The sequence below is a fragment of the Cynocephalus volans genome, chromosome 3, assembly GCF_027409185.1.
Source record: "Cynocephalus volans isolate mCynVol1 chromosome 3, mCynVol1.pri, whole genome shotgun sequence".
Classification (NCBI taxonomy): domain Eukaryota; kingdom Metazoa; phylum Chordata; class Mammalia; order Dermoptera; family Cynocephalidae; genus Cynocephalus; species Cynocephalus volans.
This window is the reverse complement of record NC_084462.1, coordinates 155,294,122-155,310,923: the sequence shown is the minus strand read 5'-3', so window position 1 is coordinate 155,310,923 and position 16,802 is coordinate 155,294,122. Positions and strand designations below refer to the sequence as shown.

At 51.4% G+C, this 16,802-nt stretch overlaps 1 protein-coding gene across 4 annotated transcripts; it reads left to right on the top strand.

Moving 5' to 3' along the window:
- Window positions 1–778: 778 nt before the first annotated feature.
- ABCD4 (ATP binding cassette subfamily D member 4) lies at window positions 779–15,184 on the top strand. Of its 4 annotated transcripts, none has more exons than XM_063089413.1 (19): window positions 780–852; window positions 2,613–2,731; window positions 2,878–3,005; window positions 4,420–4,559; window positions 5,803–5,919; window positions 6,328–6,453; window positions 7,125–7,175; window positions 8,761–8,855; window positions 9,130–9,251; window positions 9,351–9,442; window positions 9,623–9,712; window positions 11,151–11,359; window positions 11,538–11,629; window positions 12,065–12,101; window positions 12,482–12,531; window positions 12,936–12,988; window positions 13,280–13,356; window positions 13,911–14,026; window positions 14,195–15,184. In XM_063089413.1, exons 1-19 carry the CDS (start codon window positions 815–817, stop codon window positions 14,261–14,263), a joined length of 1,821 nt encoding a protein of 606 aa, XP_062945483.1. In that variant the 5' UTR covers window positions 780–814; the 3' UTR covers window positions 14,264–15,184. The 4 variants fall into 4 exon arrangements, with proteins under 4 accessions (XP_062945486.1, XP_062945483.1, XP_062945482.1 ...); XM_063089412.1 differs by having other exon boundaries at window positions 11,535–11,629; XM_063089416.1 differs by lacking the exon at window positions 2,613–2,731 and having other exon boundaries at window positions 779–852; window positions 11,535–11,629.
- Window positions 15,185–16,802: the final 1,618 nt, after the last annotated feature.

Below are 16,802 nucleotides of genomic sequence, written 5' to 3'. Positions count from 1 at the left end.
TTAAGATGACGAGTAAGGGGATCTAACCCTTGACTTGGTGTTGTCAGCACCACGCTCTCCCAAATGAGCTAACCAGCCATCCCTATATAGGGATCCGAACCTGTGGCCTTGGTGTTATCAGCGCCACACTCTCCCAAGTGAGCCACGGGCTGGCCCTAGTGAAGTTTATTCTTACGGGAGAAAACAAACATTAAGTAAGAAAAGGACAATTGCAAACACTGATAAATATTACGAAGGACATAAAAGTGTAGTGCAATAGCTAATGATGGGACAGGACAGCATCTTCTTGTAGGTAGAATGAACGGGTGACATTTCATCTAATGATGAGAAAGAGCAAACCATGGAAAGTTCTAGGCCAGGGAGAAGCAATTGCAAAGACCCTAAGGCTTTAGGTTCTTTGGCAAGGGGTCGATCACGTATGCTGTGGAAACCCTTCGATTTTATTCTAACTGCAATCGGACGCCTGCTGGGTTCTCTGGGAGAATTCATGAAACACCCACTATATTCAGAATCTAAAATACTTGTCCTAAAATAGTTCCATTCTCGGCTGTCTTGTCAAAGGGGAAGCCTCCCAGATACAGAAGGGGGCGCTCTAGCCGCCGGGTGAGCCGAATGAACGCTTGGTACTCTTTGGTACTTTTAGAGAGGTCGGTCCTTTCCGGGTGCGGAGTGTTGCCCAGCGCCTTCCTCTCTATCCGCCGCCGACTCTGTGGTCGCTGGGGCCCCGCCCCTCCTTGGCCGGACGCGCGCTGCTCGGACTCTGCCCTGAGCCGAGTCCGGCAGCCGGGCTCCGGAGTCGGTCGCGTCCCTGGTTATGGCGGCCCCCGGGCCCGCGCCCGGAGCTGGCTCCAGGTGAGCAGGGCGGCCAGGGAGGAGGGCTGGGTCAAGGGCGTCCTGCTCGGGCCGGTGGGGAAGAGGCTTTCCTGCCCACCGTCTTTGTCCGCCGCCCTTGAGCCCCTGCCCCGCTCAAGGGACCTGAGCGAAAGAGGAGCCCCCGCAGGCGCGCCCACCCTCCCGTCCACCCCCTGCCCACTTCCCTGTCCCCCCCCTGCCCAGCCCCCGTCCACCCTCCCGTCCACCCCCTGCCCACTTCCCTGTCCACCCCCTGCCCAGCCCCCGTCCACCCTCCCGTCCACCCACCTGCCCTCCCTGTCCACCCCGTCCACCCCCCTGTCCACCCCCCTGTCCACCCTCCTGTCCACCCTCCCCTCCACGCCCGTGTCCACCCCCCTGTCCACCCTCCCGTCCACCCCCGTGTCCACCCCCCTGCCTACCACCCTGTCCACCCCCCGTCCACCCTCCCTTCCGATGCGAGTCCGGCCTGCACCGGTTGCTGCCCGCTGCAGCTTTCGCCCAGACTTCAGCTGCCCTCTGCCATGCGGGATCCTTTCCCTTGCAACTGGCTTTTTTTTTTTTTTTTTTTTAAGGAACCTCAAGTGCGCGGAGTTGAGTTGATTCTGCTCAGCTCTTGGCACCCTGTGGGCCAGTGCAAGGCCCCTCTTTTACCTTTCTGCCTTCTTCTTTTCCATTCTCAATTCCATTTCACTCTCCCTCTCAGACACCAACGCTGGTGTAATAAATGAGCATCTTTACGGTCCACCTTACATAAGTTTGGTTTGGATTCATATAAATGACAAAATGCTGTGATTATTTTTAAAACCTTTTTTTCTCAGCTTTGTGTTTTTGAGATCATCCGTGCTCCACAGTGGTCTAGTTTTCACTTCTGAGCACTGCATAGTGCTACCCTGGACATAGACCCCGTTTACTTATTCATCCCCCTAGTGATGAACACCTTGATTGCTTCCAGTTTTTTAACCACCACAAACCATACTGTGATGAATATTCTGGCAGTTGTCTCTTTGTGGACCTCAGTGACTTTCTATGGATTATCCACCCCAGGGTAGGATGCTTCGAAATCCCTAATTCTGCTAGATTGTTCTCTGGAATGGTCACACCAGTTTGTACTTCCCAACAGGGGTGCATAAAGGTTCCTGTTTCCTGCAATTCCCTCAACATTTGGTGTTGTTTGATTTTTGTAATGTTTATCAATCTGATGGATGTAAAGTGGTATCCCATTCGTGTTAATTCTCACGCATTTATTAGGCATTTGGGTTTCCCCTTTGTTAATTGCCTATTTATATGCTTTTCCCACTTTTCTATGGATTTCCTGTTTTCCTGATTTCCAGGAATTTCTTGTATGCTCTAGCTTTTAGTTCCTTGTTGGTTTTACACTGCAGATACCTTCTCCAATTCTTTTAACTTAAACCTATGGTACTGTATTGAACAAAAAAATTCAATTCTAAGTTAAATCCATCAGTTTTCCCCTTTATACTTCATGGGTTTGGGGCCTTATTTGAAAAATGCTTCCCCAGTTCAACATTATTAAGATATCTTCTTTAAGATATTTTTCTAGATTTCCTTCTATCAACTGAATAGTGTTACTTTTCACATTTAGATCTATTCCTAGCCCACATCTTCAGCAGTTCTAAACTATTCTTTCTGCATATCCTGGACCCTCTATAGAACAATGTGGATAAGCTTGATGTAATTGTGCTCTAAGGCTTAACTGCCCTCTTTGGCTTCTCTCTATTTCTCCAACTTCTCTTCTTCAGGCCCAAGTTAGATCTGCAGTTTCTGCAGCGGTTCCTGAGGATACAGAAGGTTTTGTTTCCCTCTTGGTCATCACAGAATGCCTTGATGTTTCTGACCCTTTTGTGTGTGGCCCTACTGGGTGAGTGAGCCCAGGCTGGGGGGAAGCCCTGGTTTTGGGTCCCTTTCCTTCGTTCTGGGGTGTCACTGAGGCAGGCACTCAGAAGGGAGCCGTCTCCTTCTTCTGATGCCTCATCACTGATTTCTGACTCCTCTCCCTCTCTCTAGAACAATTGGTGATCTACCAGGTTGGCTTGATCCCCAGTCAGTACTATGGAGTCCTGGGAAACAAAGACTTGGCTGGGTTTAAGGCTCTGACATTCCTCGCTGTCCTGCTCATTGTTCTCAACTCCATGGTAAGGTCTTTCCTTCTTCCTGGGTCTCTCTTCCTCTCCAGTCTAGTGAGTGGGACTTAGCCTCCAGGAAGCAGGAACCAAGCTGTGGGTATATGTTCCTTCCATTTTCCAGGAACTGCAGGGATGGTTGCCCTGAAGGTCAGTACCCTAGGCAGGGCATTGATCTTGCCGTTGGCCCACTTGGGCTGGATTCCTCAGCTCTCTTAAGCTACTAGGGATAGGCCACAGGGTTCTGGTTTAATTCAGCATTTAGCGGAAGTGATCATTATCCCTTCCATTCCCAGAATTCTTGCTTCAGGGAATGCAGAGCACTTTATTTATTTATTATTTTTTTTATTTTTTTTTATTTTTTATTTTTTTTTAAAAGATGACCGGTAAGGGGATCTTAACCCTTGACTTGGTGTTGTCAGCACCACACTCAGCCAGTGAGCGAACCGGCCATCCGTATATGGGATCCGAACCCGGGGCCTTGGTGTTATCAGCACCGCACTCTCCCGAGTGAGCCACAGGCCGGCCCGCAGAGCACTTTAAAACTGGGATCAGCACCAGGGCTGCTGCTGCTGCTCCTCTGGGGCTGAGGCTGTGACTCCGCCTGGTACTGTGTCAATACCTCCCAGTCTTTGAACCTGCTGCTTTCTTGCAGAATGGTCTCCTCTCACCCCTTGTTCAGTTAGCTAAAGCCTGCTCATTTGTCAAGATACTTCTATTGTCATGTCTTTCAAACTGTCCTCAACTTTCTCCTTCATGTTTCCTCCACCAAACTCCACCCTTTCTCGGTACTTAAGTAATTCCTTGAGTTTACTTCTGCTGTAACACTCCCTTCACCTTGTAATTGTCTGTTTCCAGGCCAGACTGTGAGCTTATTATTTCCCCAGTGCTTAGCATGTAGGTGCTCTGGAAGTGGTAAATGGTGACACTCAGGGCTCTGCCAGGACTCAAGCCTAATGCTCTGTCTCAGGCTGTACTACCTGTTTTCTTGGAGAAGCCACTTCTCGTCATGCTGTGGCTGCTTTTGATGGGTCTTCATTCAGTGAACACCTGTGTATATACAACCCTGTTCCAAGCTTGGGGGCAGGGGTAAGAACGTAAATGGAATAGACAATACTGTCCGCAATCTCCAGAAGCTCATCTTTGCTCAGCATAAGACAGTACAATGTAGAAAGGGGCTTGAGTGTCTTGCCTTTGGTAAGCCCTTCAATATTTGGTAAAGGAATGAACACATGAGTGAATGAGGAAGGGAAAATCCCATGACTTGACACTTTAAACAAGAAAAGTGCCCAGTGCACAGAGAGCAATCAGAGCGGGCTGGGACTCGTCAGTGTAAGCTTTCTGCCAGTCCTGAACTTTGAGCTGAGACTTGCAGGAAGCCATCTGTCCCCTCCCCTTCCTTCTCCTTGCCTCCTCCACCACACAGCTGAAGAGCTTTGACCAGTTCACCTGCAACCTGCTGTATGTGAGCTGGAGGAAGGACCTCACTGAGCACCTCCACCGCCTCTACTTCCGGGGCCGCGTGTACTACACCCTCAACGTGCTGCAGGATGACATCGATAACCCGTAGGCGTCCCTCTCAGTCCTCACTCCCTTCTCTATGGCCCTGTCCATCTGGCTTACCCTAGAGAGTCCTGGCCACAGACCCCATGGAGCTCATCTGAAGCTGATATTTGCAAATGTTGTCCAGAGCCATGGGGGAGGGGGGGTGCTCCACAGAGGACCCCTGGGGATGCTGCGGGACTGAGAACAGGGAGCTAGAAAGAGGCCTTGAGCAGATCCCTTTTGTCCATTTCATGTCCTGGGCTTCCAAGTAAGGCACCCTCTGAAGGAAATATGCTTCCTAGAAAACCAACTCTTGGATTTTCAGCAGTAAAAAAATGACTGTTATCTGGGACTTGGTGTAGGATTCAAATCCTTATTCTATCATCTCTCAGCTTATAGCTCGTACATTTGCTAAGCCCCAGGTTCACCTTCTATAAAATGAGAATAATAGTACTCATCTCAAAGGACATAGCAAGGATGAAATGATATAATTCGTGGAGTGCACATGTATGGTGCCTGACACAATACGAGTGTTCCAATGTAAGTTAGTTGTTGTTATTTTATAGGTGAGGAAACTGAGGCCCAGGGATTGCAGCCGACTTGCTCAAGGTCACATCTCTCGATGAGAGTAGCAGTCAGTGTGGCCCTGGGGGTGAGATGGAACATAGTGGGTTTCTCCTTCACATTCGTCCCCTCCTCTCTCACCACCCTCCCAGCAAGCACTTTGTTGCTGGGGTGACTTTCCTCAGCTCAAGCAGAGCCTTGCAGCAAAGCTTCTTGGTCAGCTGCTGCTGCTGCTTAACTTCTAGGCTTCTTCTGATGGCTCAGCCCGTATGAATCTTTCACAGCTAGACTGCTCAAATGGGGCAGGCGCAGGCTCATATAAAAGAAACTAGGGAGGATTGAGATAAAGTGGACAGTTTTCCTGATCATCCAGAAAAGCAGCTCATCAACCTTCAAGTTTTTCTTTGGCTCTGCTCAGAGCTGGCTCAGGCCCCTGGGTGCTGGACCTTTCAGTTCTCACTTTTTCTGAGGGGTAAACTGAGGTACCATAAGATGCAGCTCTCCAGAATCCCATTCAGAGACCCTCAGGGCTTAGTTACCTCTAGGAAACCAGCCTTATCTGGGTCCGTCTTCCCATGGGGTCATTGCTGCAGCACTGAAAGGCAAGGTCAGAAGAAGAGGTAATATCACACTGTGTTGGCTCTCCCCACCCCTCGAGCCCAGTCCCCTGGGTCCAGCTACTCTGTGTCATTGGCTACAGGGACCAGCGCATCAGCCAGGATGTGGAGCGATTCTGCCGGCAGCTCAGCAGCATGGCCAGCAAGCTGATCATCTCCCCCTTCACCCTTGCCTACTATACTTATCATTGTGTCCAAAGGTGAATCCTCCTCTTCCCAGCCTCTCTCCTCCTCTCCCCTGCTGTTTCCCCAGAGGTCCCTCACTCACATGTCCATTGGGTGGAGTCAGCTCTCCCAGGGCAGGGTCCAAGAGAGGCTTGCCCTCCCTCCCTCCCACCTGCACCCCAGGGAGTCTTCCTATCTCACACGCTAAGGCCCCTGACCCCACTTTGGCCCTGTGGTGTTTCAGTGTCACAGGGATCCTGGTGCTGTGACAGTTCACATCAGGTATCAGATGTCCCCATGTAGGGGTAGAGAGCCCATGCAGCTGCTGATTGGACAGGGGCTACCCAAGAGGGGGCAGGAGTCAGGGCTGAGGCCTGTGGGGGTATGTGGCACCCCACACCCTCTTCTCCCTCTTTCCCTCCCTCTCTCTCTCTGCCTTTTAGCACAGGCTGGCTTGGGCCTGTGAGCATCTTCGGGTATTTCATCCTGGGAACCTTGGTGAACAAAACTCTGATGGGACCCATTGTGGCAAAGCTGGTGCAGCAGGAGAAGCTGGAAGGGGACTTTAGGTATGTCTCCCTTGCTTGAGGTTTCTGGGCTGGGCATAATGGATAAGAAATGGGATCTGGAATAAGACTGCCTAAGTTCAAATCCCAGTTATGGCAGTTACGAGCTGTGTGATCCTGGGAGAGGGCTTTAACCTGTCAAAGTTTCAGTTTTCTTATCTCTGCAGTGGGTCTGGTACTGTTACCTACCAAGAGAATTATGAGCATTAATGAGATTACACATGAGAAACGCTGATAACAGGGCCTGGTTGGCCATCACCATCATCATCGTCATCGCTTGGCCTTGGCCTTCTCGCACGCTTTTCGTCTAACCACCCTGTCATGGGTCAGTCGGGCCTGGCAGTTGATGCATCCAGCCCCTGCTGTGTGCTTCTTGGCCTCCTGCTTCAGGCCAGGCCCTGGGAGGAGGAGGTGCGGTGGGCAGGAACCCACCTGTCCTCCCTGCAGAAAGCTGAGGGGCAGCCCTGTCTGTGCAGAGCCCCTGCCACCCCACTCAGTCCCTGGGATGTCCCACCCCTGTGACAATCCAGGAAAGGGTCAGGCTGAGGCAGCCAGAGTTTTAAGGTGGAGCCGGGCTCCCATTTGTCTAGGGGGATTTTGGTGATCCAGGGCTCCAACAGGAGAAGGGCCAGCAATCCTCATTGCCAGCACACGTTTTCCTTTCATCCTCCCAGGTTCAAGCATATGCAGATTCGGGTGAATGCTGAGCCTGCTGCTTTCTACAGGTGAGTTTGGCGGAGACAGCTCCCTTTCTGCTTTGCCAGAGCTGATAGTGGAGAAGGAAAGCTGAGTCTACCACCCTCCCACCTCCTTGCCCATGACCCTGTCCCTGTTCCTCTCTCTGTCCTTGTCTGCCTCATCCTTGGTTCCAGGGGTTTACTTCTGAAGCTGGTGGATACTTACAGTGGCCAGCTTTAGTCTTACTGCACTGGCATGGGGCCTGAAATTGTCAAAGAATAACATGAGTACCTGCTTCATCACCTTGCCAATGACCAGAGGACATCGCCTCTGCATCTGTTTTTCTGTCTGTAAAATAACTTCCTTGCCAGTGCGTGACATCCAAGGCTAATCTTTTCTCTCTGTAGCAAGGGAGGGAATTGGAGCCTCTCAGATCAGGACACCAACCAACCTCTCAGATCAGTTGCTCCCCACCAACACCGTCCAAGTGGAGCCAAGTGGCTGGTCTCCTGATGGCAGCATTGTGAAATCCCATCCATTCCCTCCGGGGCCGAGGCAGGTCCTGTGTTCTGCCTTGAGTGAGGCCTCCACAATCAGTGTTTGGACTGATAGTACAGGCCCTAGAGGTTCGTTTAAGAAGTGGAAGCTACTGCTTGGATTACCTGGACTCGGGTGGAATTGATAGCCCTAGGACCTTGGGTCTTCACTCTGTCTCTGCAGCAGTTTGCAGCCACCTCCACTTGGGAGCATCAGGAATCCTAGGAATCTGAGCTGGGGTTGGGTTGTGGGGTGGGTAGGGCTGGGCTGGGCAAGTTTGCTTTTGGATTCTGCAGTTTTGCTCTTGAAGTTTTGGGCTCTGGACTCTGGGGAAGGGAGATTAGTTCTTGGAGCTCCACACGGGTTCTTCTGCAGCCTCTCTCTCTCTGTGCAAAGTCTAAAATGCCCCTTTTCCTCTTTCCACCTTTTCTGCTTGGAGAATTTCTGCCTATCCTTGAAGCCCCAAGTCACCACTTCTGGGAGCCTTCCGACTCCCTTAGTGGTCAAGCCTGTTTGCTGCCATAGCCCTGAGGACACACTTAACATTACACATTCCAGGTGAAGAATGCAGTATACCTGCCTGCCCTGCCCTCTGAACTGGGAGCTCCTCAAAGACAGAGACCATTTTATCCACTCCTTCACTGCACCAGCTAACCAGCACAGAGCCTGGCATGTAGGGACTGCTCTATGTGTATTTGTTTTGTAATATACATAGAGCTATTATTTTCTGAGGGCCCCTCAGGTGTTTGGCACTTTACATTCAGAAACTCTTTAGGTGTTATTAGCTCGATTTTACAGATGAGAAAACTGAGGCTCAGAGGCTTAAGTAACCTGCCGGTGTCACCCAGCTAGTAACTGGCCAGAGTCAGGAATTGAACCAGGTTTGCCTAACACTAGAGTTCATGTTCTTTCCACAGACGGTACCATACAGAATGACTGAAGTAGTGAGTGGGTGTCGGGGGCAGAAAGGATCTGAAGCTAAGGTCATTTGGATGGGCTTGGTCCCTAAAGGCGGGTGTGATGAGGGGCAGGGGCCCCCACCCAGCCTGGCTGAGCCTCTCCAGGCCCCATGGACATCCCAACCTTTCTTGTCAGAGCGGGGCACGTGGAGCACATGAGGACAGACCACAGACTGCAGAAACTCCTTCAGACCCAGAGGGAGCTGATATCCAAGGAGCTCTGGCTGTACAGTAGGCAGATGGGGTCCTGGGGGTGGGAACCACAGGCTAGGCATGGTCCACTTCCTTTCCCACACTCCCGACTTTCTGTCTGCACTCACCAGTTTGCTCAGATGAGGGGATTAACCAGGGGGAACCACTGCCTTTGCCATGAGTGTCCTCAAGAGAATGAGGGTTCGGGGAGAGTGTGGCTCTGCTTTGCTTCCTGCTCTCCATCCCTGGGCTTGTGTCCCCTGCAGAGCACATAGTTGGTTCCCAGGTCTCTCATGCAATGTGTCTTCTGCAGTCGGCATCAACACCTTTGACTATCTGGGCAGCATCCTGAGTTACGTTGTCATCGCAATCCCCATTTTCAGTGGGGTCTATGGAGACCTGAGTCCCACAGAGCTCAGCACCCTGGTCAGCAAGGTGAGAATCCCTCCTGGTGACCTCTCAGGCTATCCCCTCTGCTCTTTGGCCCAGGGCCGCACCATTGAGGCCCATGTGACTGCTCTCTTTCCTGTCCAGAATGCCTTCGTGTGTATATACCTCATCAGCTGCTTCACCCAGCTCATTGACCTCTCCACGACACTCTCGGATGTGGCTGGCTACACGCACAGGTGAGCCCGTGTCCCGGGAGCCCCTGTGGTTCCTGAGCAAAGTGTGTGCCGCTGGAAGAAGTGGCTGTGTGAAAAAAGGGACAGAACTCACCACATACTAGCAGGTGTGAGACAGAAAAAGGAGTTTCACCTCCACCTGGAACCCCCATCCCCCGCCTCAGGTTTTCACTTCTTGCCCAGGATTGGGGAGCTGCGGGAGACCCTGCTGGACATGTCCCAGAAGTCACAGGACTGCGAGATCCTGGGCGAGAGCGAGTGTGGCTCGGACCTGTGAGTACTGGCTGGCAGCTAGTGCGGTAGTTGAGGGTGCAGGCTTGGGAAGTGCCCAGCTCGGTTCACCCCAGAGCGCTCCCCTTTCCCAGCCAGACAGCAGAGTTGCGAGGAGTAAACAGGAGGCATCTCATCCGTGCCTGGCACGTTATAAGTATTCACATCGATGTTGCTGTTCTGGTAAACATCGTGTTCGTTACACCATTCCCTAGCTGACGGAAGCGGCTTGCACCCAACTGCCGGGCCGCAGACAACAAAAATCTGAGTAGTACCCCCCTCTGCCTTCTTTTCCCTCCTCCTGCTAGCCCTGTTGCCTGCCCCTTTTCTCGGGGTGTGTCTCTTTATTCCCCGTGCCTCACTCAGACCCAGAGACGTCTTTATTCATGAGCCTTTGCAGATCTGTGATATCATAGCCCATGCAAAGTGCTTGGACAGTGGCCACATTTAGTAAGCTTACAAAAATGGAAACAGTCTGAACTCCAGGGCCTACACTCAACTCTCTCTTCTTGGAAACGAATGCTTTAACTGTTGCCCCTGTTCAAAATTAAAGCTTTGTACAACTGTGAGCCCAGAGACTGGGGTTGATGGTGTGGGGGACACTGTAGGAAGCTGGGGTTGCTCATCTTACGGGGAGACGGGCATCTGTGGAGAGCCAGAAACTCCATTATCACTCCAGATTGTTACCAGCGTTCTAGTCGCACTCTGACACCATGAAAACCCACCAGTGTTAGATTTAGACAAATTCAGCTCTGCAACCCTGGGCAGCTACTTAGGCACCTGACTCGGTTTCCTTATCTGCCAAGTGGGGGTAATATCTGCAATTCATTGGCATTAAGACTGATTAGGATCAGTTGCATACAGGCTTTGCCCAACCAGGCACAGAGTATGTGCCCTCATCTCCACCCCTGTATTCATGTGCTCGGGCTGCTGCAACAAAATACCATAGACTGGTGACTTAAACAACAGAAATTAATTTTTTCACAGTTCTGTTTCTTTCTTTCTTTTTGAGCTAACTGGCCAGGCTTATTTTCTCACAGTTCTGGAGGCTGGAAGTCCAAGATCAAGTTGTCAGCAGGGTTGGTTTCTTCTGAGGCCTCTCTCCTTGGCTTGCAAATGGCCACCTTCTTGCTGTGTTCTCACATGGCCTTTTCTCTGTGTGGGCACGGGTGCCCCCACTGTCTCCCCTTTCTTAAAAGGGTACCAGTCCTATTGGATTGGGGCCCATTCTCACAGCCTCTTCTTAATGTCGTTACCTCTTTAAAGACCCTGTCTCCAATCGCGGTTATATTCTGAGGTACTATGAGGTTGGGACATTAACATGTGGATTTTGGGGAGACACAGTTCAGCCCTAACAACCCTCCAGTCCAGAGGTGATGCCTCCCCACGGCAATACTGACTCTGCCTCTCTCCCCCGCATCCCTCCCTTCTCTGATCCCAGGGACCCGGGACTGCCAGCAGCAGAGCCGGCAGACATTGCTTTTCTCCTGGAGCAGGTCTCCATCTCTGCCCCCTCCTCCGACAAACCCCTAATCAAGGATCTGAGTCTGAAGATCTCTGAGGGGCAGAGCCTGCTCATCACGGGCAACACGGGCACTGGCAAGACCTCCCTGCTGCGGGTTCTGGGTGGCCTCTGGGCGAGCACGCAGGGTGAGAGCCAGCCCTCCCTGCCTCTGACCCAGCCTTGGCCCTAGGGGTGGGGCAAGGGCAGGGGGTGGGGTGGTAGAATCCAGTCTCTCTCGTTGGGAAAAGAGGGTGGGAGGCAGAGAAGGAGAGGCAGAAACTTCTCTGGGAGATCTCGGAATGGAGGTTTCTCTGGGCTCAGCAGGCTCAGTACAGATGCTGACGGACTTTGGGCCCCATGGGGTGCTGTTCCTGCCACAGAAGCCGTTCTTCACTGATGGGACCCTTCGAGAGCAGGTCAGCCTAGTTCAGGGGCCCATGCCTCCCTTCCCACTCCTGCCTGCTTACGCCCAGAACCTCTGGCAGTGTGACAGTCTCTAGGGAGTTGTAGGGTAAAAGGTGGGGAAATACAATGGCCCACACCTGGGAACTCCCTGGCTCTGAGGACATTTTATTAAGCATCCATGGATTGGGCCCAGGTACTCAGAATAACTCCGGGGGCAGGTGGGTCAGTGGGGGCTGCAGGCCAAATACCATGTGCATTTGTTGAGCACGAAGGTTGGGTTGTGGGCCCCTGCTCTCAGAGCGCTCACAGACTCATTCCTCCAAACACACTTCTGAAGCCTGCCTGGCCTCTCTGGGCAGTTCCTGTGGGTTCTGAGGGAGGGTGGGCTGTGGGCAGCTCCATCTCTCGCTGGCCCTCCATCTAGGCCAGTGTGGTTTTTGTTTTAGGTGATATATCCCCTGAAGGAGATCTACCCGGACTCAGGTGAGCTGGGCCTCCGTGGGTCATGTCCTCCCATCTCGATTGTCCCAGCTCTGCCTCACCTGTGCCCTTTGGGAGAGGCCTCAGCCAGGCTTATGGTTTCAGGTTGGGTCCCTTTCTTCTCCAATGGTTTACTAATGTGGGGCCTGTACCCTGACCTCATCTCGTCCTGTCTTTCCCTCATCCCCTCCTTGAGGAGAGGTGCCCTTTGGAGGAAGGGAAGTAATTGCTTCCTTCACCTGTCCCTTCCCTTATCAAGTGCTGTAACCTGTCACTTGAGGGCCTCAGCCCACATTCTGAGGGCCCCACCGCTGCTGTGATGTGCCCCATCTATTCTGGCTGGAGGGAGCCGACTCATTGAAAAAGACTTCTCTGTTTTGCAGGTTCTACTGATGATGAGAGGATCATGAGGTTCCTGGAATTGGCAGGCCTGGTAAGGGGGGACCCAAGCCTACCTGGGAGCAACAGCCACAGGTAGGCACTGGCCCTGCTATCTCTGACCCAGGCATGGAAGGATGACCCTGGGCAGTGGGAGCTGTTGGCCAGGTGTAGGCAATAAGTGGATGCTCTCTGTAGAGAATTTTAAAACAGTAATAAAACTAAAGTAGTCTGCATTTTACTGTCACCATGCTCCAACAAGTCTAAACACTGTAGTTGATAGAACATTCCTCTCTGCCTGGGGCAGACTGCCCCCATGGCCCCTACCTCCATATGCCATCGGGGCATATATTTTTCTCAGAGGCACATGTGTGATGGGGACAGAGCGAGAATCCCCAGGATGGCAGGAGGCAGGGATGGGCCCTTTCATGGACCTCCTGCCCTCTGGGTCTGTTGCAGTCCAGCTTGGTGGCAAGGACAGAGGGCCTGGACCAGCAGGTCGATTGGAACTGGTAAGAGCAGGGCTCGGGTGCTCCAGATTCAGCTGCCCTAGTGGGCCCTGTCAAGGGATGGAATGGCTCCTGACCCCAAAGTCCAGATGTTTGACTGGTCCATCGGGAGTAAGTTGGGAGCAGAGTTCTGGCCTCACCTTGTGTGGACAGCAGGGCTCTGGTTGAAAGAGAGGAGCGTCTGTCTGTCCTGGGGCCAACCACTCTACAGAGAGCCTCTTTGTGCCCAGACTTAGGCAAAAGCCAGGCTTCGTCTCCCTTCCTCAGGGGTCATCTCTCGCCCCCTCTCCCTAGGTATGATGTTCTGTCCCCAGGGGAGATGCAGAGGCTCTCTTTTGCCCGGCTCTTCTACCTGCAGCCGAAGTACGCAGGTGAGGTGTGCCCTGTAGCTGCATGTGCCAGGCATAGCAGCGTGTGTTCACATGCACCTAGGCACACCTGTGCGGGCTGGGCATCTCCGCATTCCCTGCCAGCAAGGACAGTGCTTGGCATCCTTAGCCGCTCTGGATGTGTTGTAATACTGATTAATAAGCTTCTGCCACTGCAGCAGCTGAAGCCAACCTGGAGGGGGTTGTGATTTTATGCTCCTCGGGCTCTGCCTTCAAATGAGTGGGCATCCCCCCAGCTGTGCCTGGCAGAGGGGTGGCAGGTGTGGACTTCTTCAAAGATTGATGTCCTTGGGTGAACTGGGATTCCCTGGATTGAGCAGTCCCAGGGAATGGCTGATGCTTATCTGTAGGCAGCGAGGGATTTCATCCAGCTGCTCCCAGGAAGACTCCCAGAGGGAGCATGGGCCTCTGCTCCACTGGCCCATCTTCTCCCTCAGGCAGGGCTCCCATAAGCCAGAACAGCTTTCAGCCTCCCCGGGTCCCTCTGGGTATGTGGTTTGGAGGAGAAGCAAAAGTGGACTGTGCTCTGCCCGCAGTGCTAGATGAAGCCACCAGTGCCCTGACAGAGGAGGTGGAGAACGAGCTCTACCGCATTGGCCAGCAGCTGGGGATGACATTCATCAGTGTGGGACACCGGCACAGTCTCAAGAAGGTACCCATGCTCACAAGCTTGGCCTGAGAAGGAGGAAGAACCCAAAGGCTGGGCCTGGCCGGGGCCACAGGCCCCTCAAAATGGGGAGTAGGGGTGGCAGAGAGAGCAGGATGGTCTCTTGTTCTGGTGGCCAGGGCTGCCTGATCTCTGCATGGTGGTCTCTTGTAGTTTCATTCCTGGGTTCTGAAACTCTGTGGAGGAGGAAGATGGGAACTGAGCAGAATCAAAGTGGAATGAAGTCAGGGATGTGGATGGACACCGGAAGGAGGGTCAAGCTTGGGCAGGTCAGCAGTGCCCAGGAGAGACCAGGAGGACTGATGGCACAGATGAGCCCCACGTTCGCCTCCCAGCTCCTGTGCGGGAGCCCTGGCAGCAGTGGGCTCAGCCTCCATGGGGGACCCTGAGTCTCCCCAGGGCTCCTTCTGCAGCCTCAGCCAGAGCCTTCATATTTTTGAAGTGCTGATTACTTACAAATTACTTCAGATCGTGTTTGCTAAAGAAAATTTGAAAGTGTGGGATCTCTAAGAAATGAAGCATCAAGATGGAAAGAGTATTGGACTTGGAGTCAAGAGATCTTTTACTCTTAAATCAATTAAATTTTGTAACAATAGATTTTTAACTTTAACTGACCATTTACATTTTTGTAGCTTTTCTAAAAAGAAAAGTTAAATGTAAAAAAAACTTTTTTTGCAGCTTTTCCTCTTTCTCTATCTTCACTATTATAGAATGACCTTCTTTATTGAATCTCCAGACTTGTATTTGAGAGCCTGGAGGGAGAGCACCGCACCCTCCACTGTACTGGAATCTTCTGCTCATGGTTTTTCACTGCTCTCCACATCTCTTTCTTTTCCATTTGTCAGTGTAGTGTAGTTAGTACCTGAGCCGCTAACCTCTAGGGCCCATTTGTTTTTCTTAGCTACCCAGAAGAAGATAAATCCCTTTTCTTTTATCAAGTAAAATTTGGAATTTTTCAAAAATAATCTGTTAGGGAACAATAACAACGAATTAAACAGACAAGACTCAGAAAGCACAGATGCATGAAATGCAAAGTTATTGAGCCCAAAGTTCTTACTCTGGAACAAGTTCCCCAAAGTTCTGCGTTTCGCCTTCATGATTTTTGCCAGATCTCTATACTACTTATTCTGTTAATTGCTTGGTATTTTTTAAATTAACTCGCTTTTTAAATTTAAGTGTACTTTTAAAATAAATTTTACACTTTACATAAATAGAAAGTAACTGTAAAAATAAATATGATGAAAACCAAACAGTGTTATTAAATTGCAGCTAGATGCTGTTGCCTGCAAAGCCTCTGAGCCTGGCTTGCTCTGTTTGTAAAAAAAGGGAAGTTAAGCGGTGTTAAAAAGGAGTTAGACATATTAGCACCCAACTGAGATTTTTCTCTTTAATAAAATTAGAAAGATGGGAATGGGAATTGCAGAGGAAATAACTTTCTCACTGTAAGATTTGAGGTTATTTAATCCCTTCTTGGTACCACTGAAAATGGTCCCACGTGTGGGGATAGGAGTTGATTACTGAAGTCTCACCCCACCTGGCTTAGCTGGCACGAGGCCTGTTCGTACTCAGCTCCTCCTTGAAGGGGGGCCAAGGCCATGTGTGCAGGTGCTGCACTGAGAGCTCAGATGGACACCTGGCTAGGTCTGATGGTGTGTCTAGTCCCTGATAAAGCCTTACCAGACTGTAGGATCGTAGCACTGGAAAGGTGCATGGCAGCCCTTCAGACAGCCTCAAGGTTGAAGGGACCTTCAAGGTTCGCATTTGCTTCAGGAACCTTCTCATACTTGATCTCCCAACCATACTCTGCCGAGTGGTCTTTAGCCTCTATTCAGACACCTCCACTTGTCCTCAGACAGCTCTAACTGAAGAAAGTTCTTCCTAGGGTAAGGTACAATGTCTCCCTAAAGTTTCCCCTGACTCCTTGGATACATGTCTGCTAAATTGTGGGGTCCAAGTATGGAAGGACCCCCTCCCTACTTTACTTTTTCTACTTCTTTCGATACTGCTGAAGTTCCCCCCAGCCTTTTTGGTGGCAGCATTGCCTCACTGACTTACTTTATACCTACTGGTTTCTTCTGCTCCTGAGCCTTTCCCACCTCAAACAGGTTCCCAGGGCTGTTTCTATCCTTAACACGCAGGCTTCTCCCTCGTGGAAACTGCCAGAGAAAGCTGCTTGCAGGGCAAACTCTGCACCTGTGCTCACTTGTTCCAGGGGCAGGGGCTGCTGAGTTTTAAATGAGTTGATATAAACCTGTGTGAAGGAAAGGCAGGTCTTATGCCCTTCGAGCACACTACAAGGACAAAAATGTTTGTTTTTAAATACACCTTGCATCAGCTAGGCAAATAATTTCCCAAACTTAAGTCCCATTTTGCCCCCAGGGATATGCACAGACCCACGTGGAGGACACAAATGTTGGCCTGTGCCCCTCTCATCACTCTTCTGAAGGGTCCTGGGGCTGCAGGACAGAGCTGAAAAGCAATCTATTGTCATCTCCACCCACTGTCTGCTTATCGTGTCCACTTGGGTACAGTAAAGGCACCTCAGACCCAACCTATCCAAAACCCAACATATGGGCTTTCCCAAAAGCTTTTTCTGGTGTCTCTTCTGAAGCCGAGTGGCACCACTGTCCATCTGCCCGCGTGTCAGAATTCAGGTCATCCTTAATATGCCCCCCTCAGCCCCTTGTCCAGCCCATTACCAAGTGCTGTCAGTTTTATCCCGTAAGTAGACCTTCCATCTCTCCTCTCCTCCCAACCTGCT